Source organism: Nasonia vitripennis (genome assembly GCF_009193385.2).
Source record: "Nasonia vitripennis strain AsymCx chromosome 1 unlocalized genomic scaffold, Nvit_psr_1.1 chr1_random0002, whole genome shotgun sequence".
Taxonomy (NCBI): Eukaryota; Metazoa; Arthropoda; class Insecta; order Hymenoptera; family Pteromalidae; genus Nasonia; species Nasonia vitripennis.
This window is the reverse complement of record NW_022279588.1, coordinates 2303812-2329918: the sequence shown is the minus strand read 5'-3', so window position 1 is coordinate 2329918 and position 26107 is coordinate 2303812. Positions and strand designations below refer to the sequence as shown.

The 26107-nt window shown below is 38.5% G+C and overlaps 3 protein-coding genes across 3 annotated transcripts in view; 2 read left to right on the top strand and 1 right to left on the bottom strand.

Annotated features, from left to right (window-relative positions):
* Positions 1 to 26107, top strand: part of Burs (burscon alpha subuinit) — a 213802-nt gene that overhangs the window by 20445 nt on the left and 167250 nt on the right. Inside the window, 1 exon segment of the mRNA NM_001162380.1 lies at positions 21680 to 21781. Coding sequence (NP_001155852.1) covers positions 21745 to 21781 — 37 coding nt within the window. The 5' untranslated portion in view covers positions 21680 to 21744.
* Positions 1 to 26107, bottom strand: part of LOC100116079 (regucalcin) — a 405396-nt gene that overhangs the window by 325590 nt on the left and 53699 nt on the right. The gene's annotated exons all lie outside the window — the stretch shown is intronic.
* LOC107981977 (uncharacterized protein F54H12.2-like) lies at positions 14154 to 15455 on the top strand. Its single transcript, XM_016988984.1, has 4 exons — positions 14154 to 14227; positions 14309 to 14439; positions 14806 to 15143; positions 15237 to 15455. Exons 1-4 carry the CDS (start codon positions 14154 to 14156, stop codon positions 15453 to 15455), a joined length of 762 nt encoding a protein of 253 aa, XP_016844473.1.

The following is a 26107-nucleotide window of genomic DNA, read 5'->3' as shown; positions in this document are numbered from 1 at the left end:
ACATCATGGTTGTTATCGACAGGCTTGCCCCTTTGAAGCAATTTAAACCTAAAAAGAAGGGATCTCCACCATCGGTTAAGGCTGAACTTAACGATCTCTAGAATCAGCGTGAAACCGTTCGGCGGCGATATAGGCGGACCCGCGATGATAGGTTGCGGTTCGAGTTCCAGTCTCTCGCTGCTCGAGCAGAACAACGCACCATTGAAGCCCGAAAAGCTTTTATCCAAAGCAGAATATCTAAAGCGTTAAATAATAACAATAACATCTGGAGAGAACTTCGAAATCTCGGGCTTTTGCCGGAGTCCAAGGAGGAGCTACACGGTTTTTTGCCGGATGAATTTAACACTCATTTCGCTGGGGTCTCTGTTTCTCAGACGGAGCGCGATACGGACTTGCATGATATCTTAGCGACGGCCAGTGATGATGGTTTCACTTTTCGTGAAGTTACTTTTTCAGACGTGATCCTGGCCGTTGCACACTTTACTTCGCAGGCTAAAGGGAAAGATGGCATTTCCCAGAGTATCATTGGAAAGTCCCTTCCGGTTTTAGGTTATCACTTGGTTTCCATTTTTAACTCCTCTCTGTCTTGTAGAGTCTTTTCCGAGGTCTGGAAAAGGGCCCATTTGGTGCCTCTCAAAAAAACGGCAATTTCATCAATTGCTTCAGACTTTCGTCCGATTGCTTTGTTGAGCTTTTTTTCCAAGGTTCTCGAAAAGATTATCCATGAGCAGATATCCGAGTATGTAGAGTCTAAATACTACTTGATTCCTGCCAAATGGGCAGTCGGATAAATCATAACACGCAAACAGTATTGCTGAGTCTGTCAGAAGACATTAGGGCTGGTATCAACAGCAACAAGAACCAGCTCACCATCCTCCTAATGTTTGATTTCAGCAAGGCGTTCCATACAATTTCGCCCTCAAAACTTCTTCGTAAGCTAATCAGGTTAGGGCTCTCTAGATCTGTTCTTCTGTGGATTGCGTCATATATTTCTGTCATATATTACAGGTCGTAACGAACGTGTGGTTACGAATTCGAATGGCAATTCAGATTGGCTCACTACCAATCTTGGCAAACCACAGGGCTTAGTGCTTGAGCCTCTTCTGTTTAGCCTTTACATTAATGATATTCAACAATTCCTAGCTAACTTCAAAGGCCCCGAGGGGAAATTATCAGACAGTGTGAACATTTGCTGTATGCTGATGACCAGCAAACCTATACTCAGGTGACGAGGGACGATCTGAGTGAGGGTGTGGACCGCATGTCGGCTGTGGCGCGTGCGGTGTCGGCATGGGCATCTGAGAATGCACTGTGTCTCAATGTTAGAAAAACTAAAGCTATTATTTTTGGTTCGGATTATAACATCAATAAAGTAAAAGGTCTACAGCTGCCTGGCATTGAGGTCTCGGATGGCGTTTTTGTTCCCTTTGTTGACGCTGTAACTAATCTTGGTGGTATAATGGATTCAAAATTAACGTGGAAACCGCAAGTGGATGCGATTAGCCGAAAGGTTAATAGAGCTCTTTATGGACTCAAATCTTTCAGATCCTGTAACACTGAGACACTGCGTAAGCAGCTAGCTAGCGCTCTTGTCATCTCGCACTTGGATTACTGCTCTCTTGTCTACTTTGACGTATCAGGTGAACTCAACACCCGACTTTAAAGATTGCAGAACTCATGTGTGAGATATATCTGTGCTGCTAAAAGGCGCGAGCACATCTCCCCATATAGGAAAGGGATAGGCTGAGTTTCGATCGAGGCAATAAGGGAATATTTTGCGGCGGTACTGCTTTACAAAGCAGTTGTCATGGGACAGTCTCTGTATCTTGCTGCCCTTTTTGAGAGGAACCAGTGTAGAACCTCTTCTAGGAACCCCAAGGAACTTGTAGTTCCTGGTTCGCGTACTGACATTGGACTGAGGTCATTCAGTGCATGGGGTGCGCGTCTATGGAATTTGCTCCCTCGTAACTTAAGGAACCTTTCCTCACTTAGTCGGTTTAAAACGACAATACACCGACACATTTATCAATGCGACGATGGTGGTGTCGTTGAATGACAAATGTAAGCTGTGATATAACTTGTAAAAAAAACGTGATAAACCGTCTAGTATTGTACCTTGTAATTGTATTGTATATTGTATTAACTTTATAGATTAGCGAAAATGAAATTTATTTGTACTTATTATCGTCACGTCGTGTGACAAATCTGTGATATGACAAAGAATAATATAATTGTGATATGTATTTTTTTTTTTGATTAGTGCAAAATATATCTATAATAATAATAATAATAATACAAATGCAAAACAAACAGTAATAGACAAATGCCCATACCCCATATTATAGGTCGATAGGTCTACAATAAAACTAAGATATATATATATATATATATATATATATATATATATATATATATGTGTGTGTGTGTGTGTGTGTGTGTGTGTGAGGCGAGCGCTAGGAAAGGTAGAAAGTCAGTAGCGAAATAACAAAGAGCGAGTTGAGATAAGAGTTAGCTTTATATAATACAAATGCGACGCGAAGCAAGAGAGAGAGAGAGACAAAGCAGAGCCTAATGCAAAGAGAGAATGGCGATCAAGTGGGTACTTACATTTGCCCTCGTGCAGGTTCGCAAGGATGCCTCGTGGCTCGACTGGAGTGGCGCAAAGCGGATGACCGTGGCCCACCTTGGGCAGCAGGGAAGATGCCTCGTGACCTTGAGTGTGTAGCTGGGTGCAGCGGGAAGACAAGCGGCAATCACTGCACAGCTCGTGACCGACACGCGGAGTTGACTCGCACCAGGAATGGCACTACCCGGCGACACACCAAGAACAGGCTTCCGTTGCAGCTACAATCTTCCGGTATATAATAATAAAGACATAATGAGTGTACGGTAGTCAAATCGTTATAAGTTATATAATCAGAAGTGCTGGTGTGGCGCTCGTATGTGTTTTGAAACATAACCTCCGCTCGGCTCCCGGCGGTCTCGCACGCTAATTGGCACCCGGAATGGCACTGACGATGATATACTTGAGTGTGAGCCCATCGAGGAGTGCTGCAGTATAGGAAGATACGTAACTCCAGTGAGAAACTTGAGTTTTTGGCGCTTGGAGGTTATCCCTTGTATTTCTGACTGCTCTTGCTGATTCTACTAATGTATTGAGACATTCTTCTTGCTAGATGGTGTCTGGATAAAGATTCACCATCACACAGATTGTGTGATAACAGATTTTTCGTTATTCTTGTGTTTATTATGTTTACAACAGATCTTTATTGTGTTATGTGCAGTGAAATAAGTATATATGTGACTGTGTGATCTGAATAAAACTAAGGATATTGATAGTTGATGTTAATGACTGAGCTATCAAAATCTTGGAGTTGGAACCAAATTTCATTCAAGACTCTAGCAATACTGCTCTATTGATGGATGAGTATTTTTATCAAGTTAGATCAGAGAGTTGAATAATTATTTTTGAGTATGAGTTTTTAATATAGTTTCATTTATCTACTAGTGCGTTAGTAATACTGGATGGGAACAAGTAGGATCAAAGGCACGGGGCATATACCTGGTCATCGTTAACCCTGGATCTGATTAATGTATAGCTTTCAGGTAGAATATGTTCTAGATAATTTATATAATTTCATGTAATTGATATAATTGATATTTTATTTAACTATTTTTTACATAGATATTTCTTCGGTTTTGATTTTCTTCTATTGTTTTGTAGGTAAAAAAAATGAAATATAATGGCAAGGAGTTACCGAGGTCCAATATTTTCAAGAAGATATTCTTACTTGCAAATTAAAGCATTCAAGCGCAGAAGATTTTTATCAATAAGTGAGCCAAGATTTTATTTAGTAATAAGGTTCAATTTAGAAAACGGTTGTTTAAAGTGTAGCATAGTTTAGAAGGATGCTGGAGACATCAGAGCCTTTCTTCAATCTGTGTGATTTGCATTATTAATTAGTTTAGGTCTTTCTTTTTGATACATTATACTCAAAATTTGGAAGAATATTGTGCTGGTTCGTATTAAAAGATATATTCCTAAAAAGTTTGGCTTTGTTTTAGCTTAAATTTCAAGTTACAGCCGTTCGAATGTGGTGGCATTATGCATATATTTGCGGTATCAAGCTCAACATACGTACGTCAGCTTGTAGTAATAAGGAGGTTCCCAAAAAATGTTTAGCCCAATTCATGAAAATCTTGTTGAGATGGTCGTGTCACACCAACATTTTTTTTAAATGAAGCATATGCTCGCATATTAAAAGTTTGTTGAGAATCGGGAAACCAAAACAGTAACGCAAAGTTTCTTCCTGTATGGTAAAAGATTGCTTGAGATATTATATTGCATCTTACACATTTTTCGACGATGAAAATATAAGATCGCATTGCTTGCATTCAAATAATTTTTTTTTAAATATTTTTACTCTCATGATGACAGCTTTTTGTATTGCATGGTTGTGTTATTAGATAGCAAATGCTTTAGTGTGTCTCTTACCGTATCTATTATTTTTAGCATACGCATACTAATTTGGCTTCTAATAAGGTGTATGCTAGAAATGATTATATTTTTTGTAACACATGCATGATTTGGTGTGCACCAAACGGAGACTCGGGCTACTTAAAGGCCGCGACTTGACAAGGCGGCAGGCGTCTAAGGAAGCCGTCAGATTCTTACTGAGGAGTCCAATCTGATGGTGGGACGAAACGCTGAGATTTTTATTTTATTTTTGAAATGTATGCCTGTTCAAAGATCTCAAATTTTGAGAATAAACAGTGTCATAGCCTATTATTTCAAAATTAATTGTGCTCGTATAGACCGATAGAGTCATTTTAACATCTTTTGTAATTTTAAACGAGCGATAGTCTCACAATATATATACTGATATATATATATATATATATATATATATATATATATATAAAATTAACTTTTCTAATAGTAGTTTATAAATAAAAAGAAAAAAATTAAATAAATAAAAGATACTAATATGTACAAAAGCGAAGTAAAATGCAATGCACCAGGTGTGATGTAAACAGAAGCCCATGTTTATATCAACAGTAGCTGATAAGGTTAATAAACATGATTTACGACCGCTACTGTCATAAACAAAAAGTCTGTCGTGACCTACTTTTATTTGTTTATTTATAAATAATTATAAATAATTTTTAAACAAAAGTATATCACGCATACGAGCTATGCCAGCACTCCCCCTTTTACCCCAAGCAGACCCGAGCGCGACTCTCTCTCTCTCTCTCTCTCTCTCGCTGTCTACTCCATACCGGCCCCAAGCTCGAACGCACGTGCGCGACTCTCGCTATACCAGCCCGTAGCCCCCCTCTCGTTTTACACTATAGAATCCCCGGAGCTCTGGCGCGGTGGCTCCCGCCGCTGTTGTACCGGACCCGCTTATCTCTTTCTCCCCTCTCTACCGTATACTCGCGCGCATCCTACAAAGCCGCCGTCTACCTGTCTCTCGCGTATACCTGCTGTTTGGCTTTTATTGCCGTAGCGCCGACTCTGATCCTTTCTGCGCTGTAAAGAGAGAGATGTTGTTCCACGTATATAATTTATATGGTGGCCCTGAAAAGGGCCGATTGTTTTTTGAAATATATATTATTGTAAGTAGCGTTTCAGCTTGCTGTAGCCGTCTTTTTCGGGGCACGAAAAGGTGTTTGTGGAAAAGGATTTTTCATTCTGGGACGAGGAGGAGGAGGAGGAGAATTTTTTAGATAGATTACACCGGCACACAAAATAAAAAAAGTTGTTTGCGCGAGAAATCAGACCTATCTATCTTTATGTTTTTCGGGTCGCTGAATTCGAATATAAGGTCAATTAGGCCCCATCACGTCAGGTTCAAGGTCAGTTCGAGGTCAAATTGGGAAGTAACGGTTAAAAAAATTAAAATGCCATATATTTATGTTTATTTGGTCGCTGAATCCAAATCCGGAATCAGTTTGGCCCCATCTCGTCAGGTTCAAGGTTAGTTCAAGGTCAAACTGAGAAGAAATGATTAAAAGAAATAAAAATGCCATACATTTATGTATTTCGGTCGCTGAATCTGAATCCGGGGTCAGTTTTACCCGATCACGTCAGGTTCAAGGTCAGTTCGAGGTCAAATTGGGAAGTAACGGTTAAAAAAATTAAAATGCCATATATTTATGTTTATTTGGTCGCTGAATCCAAATCCGGAATCAGTTTGGCCCCATCTCGTCAGGGTCAAGGTCAGTTCAAGGTCAAACTGAGAAGAAACAGTTTAAACCGATTAAAATGTCATATCAAAACTTTCCAAAAATGGAAAAAGATACCGAAAAATTGTAAAAAATCTTATTTAATCACATAATATCTTCCTTGTGTACAGAGAAAAGTTGCTTTCGTTTATATTTTTTTCTTATTTTACTTTTTTTCCACTAGCTTAGTAACTCTCGATGTCTTTCTTTACTCCTTTTTTCTCTTGTAACGAACTCTTTTTACTTCAAATGACCTATGCAATAGGTTTCTTTTTCTCGTTTTGTTATTTGTTTTAATGTCTCTATTCAGTGTCCAGCAAAAATCTGCCATCATGTTGACATTCCATCTTCCTTGGTATCGATTCTCCATTACACTTATATCTTGATGAAATCGTTCTCCCTATTCTTCACTGACATCTCCTAGATTAAGAGGGAAGTAATCAAGATGGGAATGTAAGAAATGCATTTTATAACTCATCAAGCAACCCAAATTTTTGAAATTCTCCAACATTTGTTCAACTAGTTCCTGATAGTTCTCACTCTTTTTATTTCCTAAAAAGTTCTCACGAACAGTTTTAAAACTTTGCCATGCAGATTTTTCTGTGTCGTTTATTTTTGTGATAAATGTTTCGTCTTCAAATAGAGTACGAATTTGAGGACCATCAAAAATACCTTCTTTTAATTTAGCTTCACTTATTGCGGGAAACTTTTCTCCCAAATACTGGAAACAATCGCCATCTTTATTCAGAGCTTTGACGAACTGCTTCATGAAGCCAAGTTTGATATGAAGTGGTGGTAGCAGATAGTTTGATGGGTCAATCAATGGCGTACGTATAATGTTCCTCGATCCTGGTTCAAAATGTGTTCTAGTTGGCCATACTTTCTTAACGTAGTGATTTACCCTGTCTCTACTATCCCATAAACACAAGAAGCAGAGATTTTTAGTAAAACCTGATTGTTGTCCTAAGATCATGATTGCAATTTTAAGATCACCACAAATTTTCCATTGATATTCTAAGTACTTTATTTTTTCCAATACAATTTCTAAATTTTCATAAGTCTCTTTCAGCTTAGTCGAGTGAGCTATGGGAATGGATGCAAACCTGCTTCCGTTATGAAGCAGAACAGCTTTCAGACTTCGTTTTGACGAATCAATAAAAAGTCTCCATTCCTCGTCTTTATACGTATTCGGTTTTATTGCATCGACTAAACCTTTAACATCTATACAATATACCAACGAATTCTCTTCATAGTTCGGAAAAAAATTCCTAAATTCTTTTTCTCTATCTCGATAAAAAGAGGCCGTTGCTCCTTTTGCTAACAGATTTTTCGTTTTAAGAACTGACGCTAGATATTCTCCTCCATCTTTAGGTAATCCTAAATTTCGAATAAGATCACTTAACTCTTCTTGGTTAAATGTTTCTGGAGCTTTTCTTGTACTAGCTGGCAGGTATTCTTCGTTTGAGGATTCTTCGTCAGATTCTTCTTCAACCTCAGAACCTTCTTCGTCAGATTCTTCTTCAACCTCAGAACCTTCTTCGTCAGATTCTTCTTCAACCTCAGAACCTTCTTCGTCAGATTCTTCTTCAACCTCAGAACCTTCTTCGTCAGATTCTTCTTCAACCTCAGAACCTTCTTCGTCAGATTCTTCTTCAACCTCAGAACCTTCTTCGTCAGATTCTTCTTCAACCTCAGAACCTTCTTCGTCAGATTCTTCTTCAACCTCAGAACCTTCTTCGTCACAGGACTCATCAACTTGCATTTCTTCTACTTCGCCTGAGCGGTCCACATCCATGGGTTCGATACTAACAGTTTTATCCCTGACTTCTATTCTCACAGGTTTCACTACTGAAGAAACGTCTGCGTATACAATTTTAGATTTAGTAGCCGTGTTAAAACCTTTGGTATTAGTCATACAAAAATAGCAGTCATTTTGACACGTTGGAAAAGACCATATCATTGGTTTTGTAAATTTCAAGTTTCTTTCTGTTTTATCTCTTTCCCAGCGTGTTACCATCGTATAACATCTACTGCAAACTTTTTGTGGCACCGCAAAGCATTCACTGTAAATCAACTTAAACTTTTCAGATAATGACCTCATGTTTTTTTCTAATACATATTCTCCACACACAAAACAAAACAATGCTTTGGTATTGAAGTAGCCAATCAAAATGTAAACTGGGTGCCAGTTTACATTTACTCTCGCGCAGACAACTTTTTTTATTTTGTGTGCCGGTGTTATTATTATAACCGCTTTTCTCTGGATACGAGAAAGTGTTGGTTGGGAATGACGACTGATTGTTCTGTTTTTTTGGCTCCGTGCTTCTCATGAGAGGCTCCTTATCTCTCCTCCTACGTAGAACCTTTTTTCTGCTCTTTGCTCTGCTCCTGTCCCATGGTCGAGTTGCTGCTTTGCCGGTCGCTTGACGAATGATTCGCATCGAAATGAACGCGTGCATATATAACTCTACTACTCGGTGCCGCAAAGCTTACTCTAAATTTTGGCTTTGGTGATCGTTGATGGGAGTGGGGAGTTTTGGACGCATAAAAAGAGAAATTCTGGCACAATATTTATTTACTAAAAAACGCGTACGAGTCGAATGACTCAGCTTACAAGGTAATGAAATAATAAAATGACACACGAGCGCGCGCGCGCACATACACACACACAAACATACTTACACACCCGCACACACACATACAGACAAACATACATACACACCCGCACACACACTCTAAATTTCTACGCTATATGACGGGTGGAAATCTCAACAATTTTTCGGCCATAGATGGGCTGGTAAAATGTAAGGTTTTACCGCCGAGAAAATTGTATCAGCCTCTTTTGTCGATAAAAATGCACGGCAAGCTTCTCTTCGCACTGTGTCGTACATGCTGCGAAGAGATGCGGCAGAGCGATTGTTGCCACCCGGATGCGACTAAGCGAGAGTTCAGCGGAACCTGAGTAGCGGATGAGCTGCGAAAAGCCATCGAACTCGGCTATACTATAACTGAAATATTCGTTCTATGGCAATATAGTATGACCGAGTACGATCCGCTCACAGGTGAAGGAGGACTTTTCGCTGCTACATCGACACTTTCTTGCGATTAAAATAGGAAGCATCGGGGTTTCCAGCTTGGTGCGTTGACGCGGAATCGAAAGTGCGTTACGTTCGCGAGTATCGCGAGAATGAGGGGATATCGCTCGTTCTGGATAAAATCGCGAAAAACCCTGGCCTGCGCACTGTTGCGAAGCTCTGTCTGAACTCGTTCTGGGGCAAGTTCGGACAGCGCGATAATTTAAAACAGACGGTGATCGTCAAGAAGCGCGAAGACCTCCTTAAACTTCTAACGGCCGAGAATAAAGAGGTCTTGAGTCTCCTGCTGGTCAACGAGGAGGTGATGTACGCGAGCTGGCAGTACATCGACGATGCTGTGGAGTCTACTCCATATACGAACGTAGTTATAGCAGCCTACACGACAACTCTGTCCCGCTTGAAACTATTTTCGTATTTGGAGAAGCTCGGTAAGCTAACGATGTACTGCGACACTGATTCGTGCATATTTGTGAGCAACGAAAACGCACAAGAATACAGGCCTTCATTAGGCTCATTGCTCGGCGATATGACCAACGAGCTCGACGAAGGGACTTATACTACGAGCTTCCTCTCAGGTGGTCCGAAATTTTACGGCTACAGAACCGTGAATTCGAGAACTGGCGAGGTATCCGAAAAATGTAAAGTCAAGGGTATCTCGCTAAATTTCTCGAATTCTTTGAGAATAAATTATCTTAAGCCTGATGAAGAGAATGAATGCATTAATCTTAAGTTTAATTCTGTTAAAAGAGTACCAGATCACACTTTCGTCACGCGAGAAGAGGTCAAATCGTGTAGCATAGTTCTAAAAAAGCGCAGGTATGTTACTCCCGGGTCATCGATCCCGTACGGTTACAAAAGTTAAGTATAGTATGTAAGTTGTTTGTTTGTGAATAAATAAAAGTAAATTAAAGAATCTCGTTTTTGTATTAGATTTTAAGTAATATAAATTGTTCTGCGTTATGTTAAACATATTTATAATAAAAAAAGTATTCTAATATTTTTCTTGTAATTATAACATCCTTCTCTCTCCTTTACCCACTCATCATCGCACGCTTAAAGGCGAGCCGTAGATGCACGCGTATAGTCGGCTCATCCGCGGATGATACTCGTGGCCGCTAATATACGCGGATACGAGGCCCGCGCCCGCAAGAGTACACGCAGATACGAGGCCCGCGCCCGCCGCCGCCGCTGCCACCCCCCCCCCCCCCCCCGCGGTAGAAGAATAATATTAATAAAAAGTGCTTTTCGGGAAGAGAGCGCTTTAGTCGAAAAGATGGATACGCGTTGGAAACACCCTTTTACGGCGTGCATAGCAGGACCGACAGGAGCTGGAAAAAGCTGGTTTCTGAAAAAATTTCTCGAGCATCTACCAGAGATGTGCGATGCTCGCTTCGACAAGGTTCTGCTCTACTATACCGAGTGGCAAGAGACGTACCGCAGTGAATTCAAACTTGGTGGGAGTGCTGCTGTACCTATCGAGTATCGAAAGGGACTTCCGCAGCAAAGCGATTACTCCGTGGATACGGGAAAGAAAAAATTACTGATTCTCGACGACTTGATGCAAGAATCATCGAACGATATAGTTCTAGATTTGTTCTCGCGTTCGTCTCATCATTTGAATTTGTCGGCCTTTCTGGTGACGCAGAATTTTTTTCACCACAGGGTAAGTCTCAGCGCGACATAAGTTTAAATTTAAAGTATCTTGTTATATTTCAAAATCCTCGCAAGAGAGCTCAGATTCGGCATCTTGCGCGACAAATTTATCCGGAAGATCCGAGGTTTCTGCAGGAGGCTTACATAGACGCTACGCGCGGACCTCACTCGTATCTTCTTCTCGATCTAACTAAATCGGCCGTGGACGAGTATAGGGTTCGCACGTGTATATTCCCAAGCGACGTTATTCCGTATGCCTACGTGCCAAAATTCGGTAAAAAGTAAAAATACAAAATAGGTGTGCAGAGCTCTCAGCATAGACAGTAGGCGAGAAGCTATGGCGCCAACAACATCGAAGAAGAAACAGGCTGGCTGTTGTATACCCGTGGCTGCGCGCGACACCAAGTATTTCAACAGGAAACAAGTAGCTGTACTGAACGCTCTTTGTCACACGGACAGCCAACAACGTACGGCTCTTTTACGCACAGCCGACAAGAGACTCGTGCGTTGCATATGCGAGTGCGCTTTGAACATCTTGCAAGGTGTAATCAAAATTAAAGACTCGCATAAACGACGACTCATAACGCACAAAAACGTGCTGAGAAAATTGACGATTTGCAATAATAAGAAATCTGTCAGCGATTGGCAGAAAAAGAAACGAGTACTCGTACAGCACGGTGGTGCTTTTTTGCCGCTTCTACTCGCACCTATTATTGGGGCTCTTGTCTCGAAGTTATTTAATTCAAAGGCAGCAGCAGCGGAAGACTAAAATGGATCGTGCGAGAAAAATGATGATCGTGCCCGAAGATATGTTTTCGCGTATGCAAAACGTTCAGCCAGCAGCAGCAGCACCGCCAGTAGTAAACGAGTCGTGCGAAAACTCTGTTCAAACGTGCGGCGACAATATCTCGAGACTCGATTCCAAGATGCACACAATTTTACATCCGAATAAATTTACAGATGAGCGTGAAAAATGTCAAAACTATTTACAAGTACTGCGGCGATATATGTTTTTCATAGATTCCGAACGTCAAAATTTGACAGAGCCGAATAATACAGCGAATCGACGACTGCCTAGTAAAGAGAGCATCGACGCGTTGATGGAAATACACAACGCTAGCAGCAGCGAATCACCGGCATCGCCTGCTTTGAGAAGAAATCGAGCAAAGAACAAGTTGCTACGTCTCGCAAACTTTTAAACATGTCGTCGTCGTACGAGCAGCAATACTAGATGTCTCGCACGAGGCTGATTACGTGGGTGCGCACAATCTCGTGTGTGTAAATCAAAAAGGCGAATTATTTAGCGCGGCTGACACGCGGGAAAAAGAACGTATATACGAGTGGCTTAGTAATCAAGACGCATATACTCTTCACAGACCCGTTAAGCGTAAATTTCCGCGATTAAGTTACAACGTGAGCAACATCGACGACGTATGAGAGTACGATTTGCTTCAATTAACCACGATCAAAGAGCACAACAACGGATACTGTTACCTACTCGTAGTGGTGGATGTATTGAGTAAACACGCATGGCTGGAGCCTATATGCGATAAAACTACAGCCAACGTTACCGCAGCCTTCGGACGAATACTGAACGCAGCAACGGACGCGTCCCGATACTCTTATAATCCGACAAGGGTAATAAGTTTGTAGGCTTGACGTTTCAGGAATTTCTGAAAAAACGCGACATCAAATTCCTTACAGCTCGAAACCCCGATATCAAAGCGGCTGTGGTGCAAAGACTAAACTGTACTGTACGCGAACAAATGTGGCGATACTTTTCTCACAATAACACGCAACGTTACATCGACGTGGTGCAGAAAATCATCGAGGCTTACAATCATATGCAACACAGCGGTACAAAAATGCGCCCCTGTGACGTGAGCATCTACAATGCTGCGAAAGCGCGCGAACATTTAGCGAAAAGAGCTCGTCTGCAATCGACTTACAAGAATCGCGAAAAGATGGCGTCAGGTGTAATCAATAAATACAAGCCCGGATCTTACGTACGCATTAGTCGCACGAAAAATACTTTCGAGAAGGGATACGAAAAAAACTTTAGCGAGGAAGTTTTCGAAATTAAGCGCATATCCAACAGACAGCAGTTACCAAAGTTTATCCCGGATGATTTGAACGGCGAAGAGATTGACGGCTTTTTCTATCTCGAGGAGCTCGCTCACGTTGGCACAAAACGCATGTCGGACGCTGCTGAGCAATTCAAAATAGAACGCGTAATTCGTACAAAGGATCGTGGCTCGAAGAAGCAGCTACTCGTCAAGTGGGCTGGCTATCCGGACAAATTCAACTCGTGGATCAAAGCCTCTGAAATACAACAAATTTAAAAATAGACCAGAACGATTTTTACCTAGTTTTGCCTAGCAACAGCAGTATGATGTACTACAACGAAAACTCCACCAGCTGCTTTACAACGTAGCTCTCGCGCAAGCTTAGACTCAGCGGGAATTGGTCCGTTGCGCTCGTCGAAATTCACGTGCCGAGCACTGTCACGCACATTCAAGAATCGGATGCCTTTTACACGTTTAAACAGTCGGAAAAGGCAAAGCAGGAAACACATTTTTTTCCGTACGGTATTTACGACAAGATCGAGCAACTAGCCAACGAAATAAATAAATCAGCCGCCTTTCACGATCATCCGCGTCTCGAAGTTGCACCCTTTCAAAAGGGCTACTACATGCAACAGCGCAAGTGTGCCTGCGTTGATCAGCATCAGACAACGTTTAACGAAAAATTTGCCGTATTTTCGGTTTCGAAGATTCCGAGACTCGGGGAAAAACGGCACCTTTGTCACATCGTCAATGGGCAGTGTAGTCGCGCTAGGAAACAGACCAGCATCGCTTTCCCGAACTATTTCTGATCAACTTTACGTGTACACGGATGTATGCGAGCCACACACTGTTGGCGACACTCAAGCTGCTCTACTGCGTATAGTTTCCGTGGATAGTGCAAAGTACAAATTCGGCAGTAATATCGTGAGACATTTTGCACCTGCTCATTATATTCCACTTTTACATCACAGTTTTCGCTCGATTGTCAGAGATATAAGGAATCAGCACGGAGTGCGAATACCATTCGTATATGGAACGCTGACGGTTACGCTTCACTTTAAACGTAATCGCTAGAGAGAGAAAGAATGAGAGAGAGCAACGCTATGTCACGATGAGTCACTACATACGCTACTACGACGAGCAAGTAGGCGGTGGAGGAGTAAGACACGTCTATTCCGGTTCAACGTATCAGCGCGGATGAGGTGCAGGTACGTGGCTCGTAGGTTTATTTCGCAAAATTCTTCCGTACATCTCTTCCGGTGCCAGAGCTGTGGACAAAGAGGCTGTGCGCACAGGCATCAACTTGTTGGACGACGTTGCAAACAACGGCTCGAATTTCAAGGAAGCGTTCAGATATCGTACTAAAGAGTCTGGAAAAAAATTGAAGAGAAAAGCCGGTAAAAAGATAGCAGAAATGATAAAAGGCTCTGGTTATAAATCACGCGCAATGCATCGAAGGCGTCAGTTGAGAAAGACACGTACATCGAGTACAATCAGCTTTAGCAAAAAACGCGGCAGGGCGGAAGAAGAGAGTCACGAGAAAAACGAAGAAGAGACCTAAAAAGAGAAGTAATCAGCAGCAGCAGAGTTTGAGAAGTGTTATGGATATTTTTGGTCCTAGGCGTGTTTAGTTTGGGGTAAAAATGGCATTTTTACATTCTCACTCGACGGAATGCATGTCCAGCGAGCTGAATCTTTTCACGCTTCCAGCCACCCAAACGTCCATTAAAAGCAGCAGCTTTCTGCATTTGTCGTGCCGGCAGGTAGCGAGCATTACTTTGATCTGGCTCACACTATACTTCATGTTCAAGCTAAAATCGTACCCGCTGACGAGGCAACCGCAACGACCGAAGACCTTAAACTCGGACCGATCAACAATTTCATGCATTCAATGTTCAATCAGATTGACGTTTTTTTCAATCAGAAAATTGTTTCGCCGCCTAATAACGCCTATCCTTACAGAGCGTACATCGAGACGCTTCTCAATTACGCTCCAGCTGATAAAGAGTCACATCTTACAGCGAGTATGTTGTACGACGACACGAGCGGCGGTTTCGATTCGCCAGCTAATGCCGTGAGCACTGCCACAGCACCTATGATCGTGAACAAAGCGCTGGAAAATCGCAAATATTTTACACAGAATCGATGATACTTTGACATGATTGGACATCTACATCACGACCTCTTTAATCAGGATAAAATGCTGATTAATGGCGTAGAAATGTACGTACGTCTAGTGAGGAGTAAGGATGCTTTTTGTCTGATGGACGCGACAGCCGATGGAAAATTCAAAGTCAGCATCAAAGAAGCTACACTCATAGTTCGCAGAGTAAAAATCAGTCCTGGAATTTTACTGGCTCATGCGCGTTATCAAAAACCACGGATAATATCCCATAACGAGAGTCGAAGTTAAGTCGTTTACTCTTCACTCGGGAATATTGGGCGATTCGATCGACAACATTATACACGGTCAGCTGCCGAAGAGAATAATCTTGGGATTTGTGGAAAACAAAGCATTCAACGGAAATCGCGCGTTAAACCCTTTTAATTTTCAACACTTCTCTATAAATAATATTTCTCTCTACGTCGACGGCGTACAAATTCCAAGCAAACCTTTGCAGCCACGTTTCACGGGTCTTGACAAACTCTACATTGACGCTTTTCAAACACTTTACACTGGCACAGGCGTGCATTTCCTCAACGAAGATTTTGGCATCAATCGCTACAACTATTACAAAGGCAATTTTTCGACGGCCTTGGATCTCACTCCTGATTTATCGGCACACTGTGCCACTCACTGGAATCTCGTGCGCTCGGGTAGCATACGCATAGAAGTGAGATTTGAGACGGCTCTTCTCACTACTATCAACTGTATCGTTTACGCAGAGTACGACAACGTTCTGGAAATCGACTCTAGCCGCCAAATCGTAACGGATTTTAGCGCTTGATGCGCACGCACACTCGATCGCAGCGCCTCAAAAAAATCTTTTTTTGATTCGCGCCTCATAAAGCGAGCGCGCTGACAGTCTGCAGTTAGTCTCCCTCTTGAAACAGCCAGCACCTAACGTACTCGAGCAGCAACAGCATCATCGTCATCATGACGAACTACGTGATCGATATTCAAGGATTTCGGGATATAAATAAAAAATTTATTCCCAAAAAATTCGGAGTTTTATCTCTTCAGAGCCGTATAGTGCAGTTTTACCGAATTACCTGCGGATATGCAGCAGACGAATAATTACTGCACTCTCGATGTACACGGTCTAGAGTGGCACGACGGAGATATCTCCTTCAAGAATCTGCGTCATAATCTGTGCAACTTGAAAGACGCGCGCCGTATATACGTGCGTGGCCAGGCAAAAGCCAAGTTTTTGGAAAAAGTAGTGGCTCGAAGAATCATCAATTCAGAAGATTTTAGTGAGCCTTCGTTTGATGAACTCTCTATGCAATTCCCTAACGTCTCGCTATGCACCAGCCACGGTATCAAGAAATTCGAGAACAAGAAAAATGTTTGCGCACTGCGTACAGTGGTCTCAAAATCAAAAAATGGGACAAATTCAGTCTTAGATCGAGTATTCAATAAACCCATTTTTTTAAATTGAAAACATATCTTGATGTACCTAGGAATGGAATAGGATACCGCTTTTTTGTATTATAAACCCGCATATAAGGTTAAAAATCGATAAAGTTAACCTAAAATGATATCATTATTTCCGCAATTTATTAAATAATTAAAAACAAAAATTTATTCTCCAAATAAGAGAAGATATGGGTTTACCCTATTGGACGGGTTGATTTTTGATTTATTGTATTTCCGACATCGGATTCGGATTCAGCGTCGAAAAATACATCGAAAACCCATATCTTTACTCGCCTATCTAAAATAAGTTGATATTATGAGAAAAAGTGCGGTATTTAGGCGATTTTAGGGGCTGATTTTAGATTTATTGCATTTCCCACATTGGATTCAGATTCAGCGTCGAAAAATACATCAAAAATCCATATCTGCACTTATTTGGAGAATAAATTTTTGTTTTCAATCATTTTGTAAATTGCGGAAATAATGATTTCATTTTAGGTTAACTTTATCGATTTTTTAACCTTATATGCGGGTTTATAATACAAAAAAGCGGTATCCTATTTCATTCCTAGGTACATCAAGATATGCTTTGAATTTAAAATAATGGATTTTATTGAATACTTGATCTAAGACTGAATTTGACCCATTTTTTTATTTTGAAACCACTGTGCTGCGTCGAGCCTATCAAATAAAAAGGTGGATACACTCAATCGTTGCTAGTCCTCATCGAAGCGACCCGTACGACATAAATAGCCAAGTTATGAACCAAGCTATATTAGATTACGTTCGGCTGCAGATGGAGAGATATCACTATCCCGAAAGATTTCGTGCTAGCGACGTTGTGGACGGAATTAAAAAATAAGCTGACGAGAAAAAAGACGGTGCGGTAGAAGAAGAGTATGTAAATGTACCATCAACATGAATACGCGTCAAATAATCACAGCTATTAGAGGATTAAAAGCCGATTCAATAGGAGTTTACGCTGCTAATCACGTTCCGAAATTGCTATCCACACCGACAGCTATTGTAACCAATCTCGACACGTCCGATCAGCCAGGATCACACTGGGTTGCCATCTTCATAGATAAAAATGAATACAGAATTTACTTTGACAGCTACGGAGCTGCACCCGTATAAAAGCATCATCTTGATCTACTTGGAAAAAACTGCACGCGATTCGACTGGAATAAAAACAAGTGCAGAGTGTCGACTCTAAAGTATGTGGCGAGAACTGCATTATGTTTCTGTATCACATGTGTAGTGGCATTTCTCTGCGAAAATATCTACGTTTTTTTTATCAGACTTTGTCAAGAATGACGCATTAGCCGTTCAGTTTTATCGACGGCTCATGAGAAGAATGCAAAATAAAACAATGCGTCATCGTCATCATCGAGTCAACGCATTCCCACGCACGAGTTCTACAGGGCGGGGTTACTGTAATCAGATCTGCACAGCCAAGACCGGATGATTGTTATCTGAGCAGTTTATACAAACGTACTAGGTGTGACGGTTGCATTAAACAAAACAACTTCTATCGATATGAAACGCGTCTCGTTTCACTATGGAATGTAAATACTGTAACGGCCGTTTCTAGAAAGAACTGCGACTCGTTGACGCTCGCTCTATGTCGCCCCATTCTTTATAAAGGAGTCGTGGCGCAGTCGCCAGCCATCAGTCGTACGAATACTCTCGTCAAGTAGACCTCGCGTGTAAAAAATCTTTGCAATGGATTCAGCAGCAGCAGCAGCACCTAGTCCCGAGTCTTGGAAAAATAAGCCGATCACCTGCAACTTGTTGTACTCGACGACGTACGCGCTCAACAAATCAAACTGCAAGCGTGCAACCATAGGCCTGGAGTATTACGGCAGTTACTACAGAGTAGTATTAAAAATTTGTGCCAATGGATCGTCAGCCAAGTATGTGACACTCGACACACACAGCTGGGAAGTGATCAAAGATCAGATGGCGTAGAGAGGGGAGAGAGAGAGAGAAGCGGGTCCGGTACAGCAGCGGCGGGAGCCACCGCGCCAGAGCTCAGGGGCTACTGTAGTGTAAAAGGAGAGGGAGGCTACGGGCTGGTATAGCGAGAGTCGCGCACGTGCCTTCAAGCTCGAGGCCGGTATGGAGTAGACAGCGATATAGAGAGAGAGAGATAGATAGTCGCGCTCGGGTCTGCTTGGGATAAAAGGGGGAGTGCTGGCATAGCTCGTATGCGTGATATACTTTTGTTTAAAAATTATTTATACTTATTTATAAATAAACAAATAAAAGTAATAAAAAATAATGATAAAACATGTTTATTAACCTTATCAGCTACTGTTGATATAAACATGGGCTTCTGTTTACATAAACACCTGGCGCCAGCCACGGGACTGGTGACGTCACTCTAGGCCACGCCCAGTCTCTCCATACCAGCCCATATACTACTCGTAATTCTGACAACAGCTCAAAAAAGAGAAAGGAAGTTGGATACAATTAATGATTTAAGTATAGGTCAGGTCCGGGATATCAGGTAGTGGAGTTTTATCAAAATAATAAGATCTTGTTATATGTTTAAATAGTAATTAGAATATATTCAATTAATCGTTTTATATGAAAAATATTGCATAAATTGCAATATTTTAAATATTCTTTTTAACAAAAACTTGTGTAAATCTGCTTTTGATTTTTACAATGGAGTTTTATTAGATACGCTTAAATTGCGTTATCTTTTGAATTTAAATACGCAAGTGTTGATTTCGTTGAGATACAATTTATAATTAGGTGCGCATAAATTGCGTCACCTGATTCTACTCGAATTAAGTTTGAATCAATATATGAATTTTACTATGTTAAATTTAAGTCTAAATGATACGCCGAAATTGCGTTATCATTTGAACAAGTTTAATTTGAAATAATATTTCTCAGTCAATATTTCTATTCAAGGCGTAAATTGCTCTTGAATAAAGACTAGTGCGCGTTAATTGCGCCAGAGCTAGTGAATATACTAGGCCGCGCAGGGTCTTTCATATCATTCTATGCGAGGGTGAATCGAGCTGCCGAAATCAATCACACCCTTGCATATATCTCACGTATACAAATATTAGCGAGCAAAGTTGCGACGTTTCGCCGCTGCCGCGTCATCGCTCGCTCCTAGCACGCATACATATGTGTATTCCTCCGTGCGAGCTACGCCACTACGTGCTCGCTTTTGTTGCGTAATCATTGTTATGCTCCTCTCCCGCTACGACTGGCTACTCTGCGGTGTTGTTTACGTGCCATAGCGGGGCAGCGGAGCATTCTTGTGTTTCTGAAAATTAGTCAACTGACTTTAGAATATTTAAATATATTATATTGATTTGATTTTAGTTTAATCCGCGGATCGTCTGCGGGGTATTGCAACTCCTATATTATTGGAAGTTGTTTTACAAAAAAATGTGTATATTTGCATATATCCAACAGAAATATACAAAATTATAAGACTTTATCAAGAAAAAAATTCATAGTATACAGGGTGAGAAAAAAAATTTTGAAGCTTAATATCTTTGAAACTAACTGGTTTCATAAACAACCCAAACATAAGGATCAAAGTGCTATATAATGCTAACTAAATCCAAAATTTGAACTTGATTAATGTCTTTTTACTTCAGTTACCGCGTCACGTAGAAAAACTGCTTTTCTAAGTTGTTTTCCTCATGGATCTGCCCCATAAAATACTTAAAATTGAAGTAAAGTATAGTCCTTAAACCTTTCAATAATCATGATTTTTTTTAGAAAGATTCAAAATTTAGTTTTCGAGCTAAAACAATTTCAAAAATTTACGCTTTATGGTGTGTAATAAAAAAACGACGAACGATGATATAAATTTTCCGCGGTAAAAAAATAGGTTACTTTATTCTCTTTCGGGTACATATTAAGCAATTTACTTTCATTAATTTTTCCAATAACTTTATTGGAAAAAACTGAAATCTCAAAACAAAAAATCTATATAAAAAAACGGGTCTAGAAAATGTAAAAACGGACTGTTATCCCTCTATGCTCTAGTAAAAATAAATAAAATGAAACTTGGTGGATTAAAATCCTCTGAGTAGAAGCTGAGCTAGAGGCAATACGAACGAACACACATACACACACATCCATACAGACATTTTCTGAAAATACTATTTTTCGACTTCAAATGCCTCAAACATATTTCCTACATGTTTTTACACAAACTCCAATAATTACTAATACAAGGCTTCCTTAGAAAGGAAGCAAAAGAATCTATGATATATGCTAAAGTGAGTTGTAGACGCTTTGAAAAACCACTTCAACGGAGTTGAAATAGTACAAAATGGAAATAGATAAATAGTTTTTCTAGTTATGCAAAATTGTTGTATGTTAAAATTTTTTTTTATAATCCCGCTTGTGCAGTAATTCTATATTTATAAAAAAAAAAAAATATATTCTACAAAAAAATATAATGTGCAAAAAAACTACAGTCATGACCGTTGCGTCTCTAATAATTGACAAGAAAACACGGTTCTGATTGTGTTCATATTCTATTGCTTGTTAAAAGTAGGGCGCCATCTATCGACTAATTTTCGTTATGATAGATGGCGCCATTATATAATTCCACCTGTCACGTGACACAAGTAGTAAACCCCACAACTCGCGATTTTTGGCTACGACATCCTCTTACGATGTATGGTCGACAGATGTAAATCTAGAATATATAGATACAAGAAGATGCATATTTGCAATTCCCTATTAAAAAATCTCACGTGAAATATTAGGTGGAATCTTATATTTTTTTTTTTTTTTTTTACGAGTTTTAAACCATTCTTAGTCGATTAGTGAATTTTTAAAAAAAATTCGAAAGATTTTGGCGTGAGATTTTTTAATATTGTTACATACAAATTTAATGTATCTTAATACTTTATTATGCAATAAACATGTTTATGTGTAGTTTATTTGAAAATAATGTAAGTAAAGATTTATCAATTAGAATTATTATTTCATCATCCATAAAAGCTTTATCAAATTCTTGTGACTTGACAAGATTTTCCCATTATTTATGTGATATATAACATTTATAGGTTCCTTCAGATATATGTCATATGTTGCTACATTAATCAGTTCTATTTGATTTATTGGAAAAACCATGGCTAATAAAAAAAGTGCACTTTTACATAAAACAGGTAATACAATCTTATTTTTTTTTAAACTGTATAATAACAGTCGTGAATGTCATCCGTAATACACGAGTCAAGAAAAAAAGATGGCAAACTAATATATACAGAATTATTCAATAATCATTGTTAAAAATATTTGCATAAAGTTTTATATTCAATTTTATGTAAAGATTTTGCATTATTATATGTAAATTTTTATGTACAGATCTTTACGTGCATATATTTTTATGTATAAAATTTCACGTAAAATTTTTACAATTTTATTGATTTATGTAAAATTTTAGATATAAGCGTTTAAAATCATTACATCAAATTTGATGTGAATCTTTTTAACAGGGATAGTTCATTATTTTTGTAGTTAAAGAATATTGCATGCTACTAAAATAAAACATTTAAATACAGGTACATCGATTAGGGTTTTGCATAAAAAATCAATTAGATCCGTAATGTAAATATCAAAACATAAAGGTCATACTTTCTCTTTTTAAAAACAACGAACAAACTGTATTTTTCTGTGTCTACAAACGTATTTTTCTACATGAAAAAATATTACACATATATTTTTACACGGATTTTCTTTACACCTATTTTTTATTATTTCACTACACTAAGATGCAAATGGCGCCGGACAAACTCTACACAAAAATAACGCTACACAAAATAACTCTACATAGAAAATAACTACACGGAAAAATTCTACACAGATATTTAGTGTAGAATTATTTTGTGTAGCGTGTGGGGTTATTTTTGTGTAAAGTTTGTCCGGCGTCATGCAAATTAAAAAACCCCTGCCAATTCTTTGGCACGTAGCTTTCTCCAACTGATATACAGTATTATCTTGTCTTGAAACTATGTTCCCGTAGTGTTCCAAGGTGAGTTTCCATCTCATGAATTATATAAGAATTTTTTTATAAATATTGTTTTCTCCTAGAGGAAGCTTTGTAATCGTAAAATTTTGAGTTTCGTCAAAACTTCTCGAAAATAATTTTTGGTGTGTTAGAACTTCAAATCAAGTGTTTTCAGAAAATGTCCGTATGGATGTGTGTGTGTATGTGTGTATGTATACCGTAATATTTCTAGGAACCACTTTGTCAATATCAATAAAATTTGACATGCATATATATTTTTGGATTCTGAATTCGGGAAAAACAGTTATTTTTAATTTTCTTAACTATTATTCTTTTTATGGCTATTTTTTTAATTTGTGTAAATCGCTATTTTGCGTTTTTTCCAATCATCCTATTGTTACAAACAATTTAGCTGAAATGCATTTAAAAGAGAATAAAATCACCATTGCACTTGAGATTTTGGGAAAAAGTAAATATTTTATAGCACAGCTTTCAAACCCCTATGGTTCTTAAGATATCAAGGTTTCAATTGTTTTTGGAAAATTTTTTCATTCCTTATATCTCTAAAAACAATGTAGTCAAATGCTTAAAAATTTTATTTGGTGATTCACCATAAAAAAAAGAGCGGTACTTAAGTAAAAAGCTAAAATGTAAAAACCATTTTTCTCAAAACTCTAGCTTCCTAATATAGGGGTGTCATTGCACGTCGTTAAAGTCCCTCCCTATGAATTTATGTCATACTAATACACACACACACACACACACACACACACATATATATATATATATATATATATATATATATACACGCACACATCTGTATGACATATACTAAATAACCAGTGCCGATCTTTGCGCAGATGGCTTGCTTAAACGCAGTAAAAGTACTCTTCGAAAATATCGAATTTAAATTAAATTGCATTAAGGTAGTTCATCCCAAAAATCGATTTCTTTGGATTGCCATGAAATTTGGTAAACCGGATCATTATCATAATACTTATGTGTATACGAAATTCCGAAACGTTTTGCCGACCCAAACTCGAGATATTACACTTCAAAGTTTAACTTCTTATACATTAGTTCAATGGGAGTTTCATGCGCTACGTGGTATATAACCTGCGTTTTCATTGATAACAAAAAAACGGCTTTTAGGATTTGAAAAAAAATTAAATCTGCAATAATTAACATAATTTCAAACACAATAGAAAAAGGCTAGTTAAATTTGCCTACTAGTTCCCGAATAATGGTAATGCAAAGTTAGAAAATTTCTGCGTAGCACGATAAACGCTAAAGAAGAGAGGGGAGCGATGCGAGTAAATGGCAACGTCGCACTAAGAGAGCGAATATGTGTGTAACTTTTTACTATATAAAATGTACAAGGGTCATTTTCTGCATCTGTTTTGAAGATTTAATTTATAAATTAGATAAAATAACAAAACTATAATATTAAATATATTTCTTTGTTTCAAATACATAAACAATTTCTAAGTTAAATTACTACATCTTATGGACTTACATTACTTTTTAAGTAATCAATAATTTTAGTCAGTACTTTTTTGTTTTTAGTAACTATAAGCTTCCCATTATCTAATTTTTTAGTCAAAAGTTCCAACACTGCACCTTCATTTCCTTCTACATAAGTTTTAATCATATCGTCATATAGCAAATTTGCGCTAGCCATTTTTTTTTTTAAATGTCTCTTGAAACAACGGTTTTAAAGGAACTTAAATACAGATTTATATTCGTAGATTGCCGCTCTTGAGACGAATAATGTTCAAAGCTCTTTTTATAATTTCCTAACTCGTTTTCTTTGTCGATATGAACGAGTAATTTTTGCAAAATGTCTACATCAAATAGTGCATCATGAAATAGATCTGCGTTTTGGGGACCTAGTATATCATTTGCTAGGACCGATAATTTAAATTGTCCAGGACCTTTCCTATCTGGAAATGATTTTTTTTTAATAGGAAGATTCAGAAAATCCTACAATATTATTAAAGTCTGTTTCAATATCACAATTTTTTATATTATAAATCAGTCTTGACGCATCAAATTTTATATTATAAGCGACTAATAATACTGGCCTTTTTGCCAAATCTAAAAATGCTTTAAATGCGATCAACGCATCATTCAAACTATAGCTCAATAGTTCCTTATAGTGTAAGTATAAATTATTATTTTTTACATGTAAACCAGTAATTGCAGTTGCACTACTACTTATTTGATTGCTAGGCATTACGTATATACTAAACTTAAGATTATTGAACTTTGCAGCTATTTGAACGATGCTATCGTTCATGGCTAGTCCACCTGTTTCTAAGTCGAAATAAACAATTTGATAATTATTATAAAATTGTGTACTTCGTAATTGATGTAATTTGTTTACAGGACTCAATGTACTTTGGTTATTTATTTCACAGTTTGATTTGTATGTTTCTCCTTCACGACTTTCCTTTTTTTTCGTAGTGCCTCTCTATCTTTTACTTTTTGAATTCTATTTAATTTATATTTAATTTGTTTTGATCTTAAGGCTCTTTGAAGTCGAATTTTATCCGACCGTAATATATATATATTTCTGTGTAAATAATCCCTCAGATAAATGTAATTTTCACAATAGATGACTCTCCTTCATTTTTAATGCATACCGAACTAGCAACCCTTATATCTGCAGAACTGCTTCTGCTGTAGCAAATATTTTTAGGCGCCTTATGAGCTATTATATTATTTACGGCTTCGTTGGCTTGACTAGATGCTGAAAAAGAAAATTTACCTGCATTTTTGGCATATTTCTCGAAAAGCTCTTTCAATTTGCAGTATAAATTTTCGTCTGTTAGCGTCACAGTTTGAAATTGTGAGGTGTCTTTGCGCTTGCACCAATCACCACAATTTTCGTGACGAGCATACAAATGCTCTGAAATACTACGAAGACTATTTGCTAGTTCAATAGTTTTTGATTTGTTTAGCGCAATGGCATAAGAAAAACATTTCTTTACATGCTTTATCACATTTTGTCGTTTTAGCTCCTTATAAGTATTTGCTAAACTATACAAATCTTTTCCAAAATTCTTAACTAAATGGTTTTTATCTGATAACTTATGAATAGTTTCAGAATTATTTTTCCTAATTGAAGCAATCGTACTACTATCATCATCGCCAATCATTACTCTAACTCGCAAGTTTGTTTCCTTGAGAATACTACTCCGGTTGATTAGAAATTCACCTGCATCTGCTTCCATAGCCTTCGCGCTACCAGTAAAATTTTGGCGACAATCATGTTCGTCTTTAGATTGCCCTAAGTTACATTTAGCGCATTTACGATTGCGTGTCGTATAATCTAAAATTTTTCCACTTAGGAAGCCTATAATAGTTCCATAACCATTTAGGCTATCATACGATCTGCCATTTCCTCTCTTACTCCAACCCATATCATAAGAAACTATTATATTAATTATATCTGAAACATTTTTATCAAATGAAGTGGAAA

What these genes read in the sequence shown, in the direction of transcription:
- LOC107981977 (XM_016988984.1), top strand. Translation starts at nt 14,154, where the DNA reads ATGAGTCACTACATACGCTACTACGACGAGCAAGTAGGCGGTGGAGGA. An exon ending in AAAATTGAAGAGAAAAGCCG is followed by an intron (nt 14,440 to 14,805) that starts GTAAAAAGATAG and finishes TCGTGCCGGCAG; the next exon opens with GTAGCGAGCATTACTTTGAT. An exon ending in CTGCCACAGCACCTATGATC is followed by an intron (nt 15,144 to 15,236) that starts GTGAACAAAGCG and finishes CTCTTTAATCAG; the next exon opens with GATAAAATGCTGATTAATGG.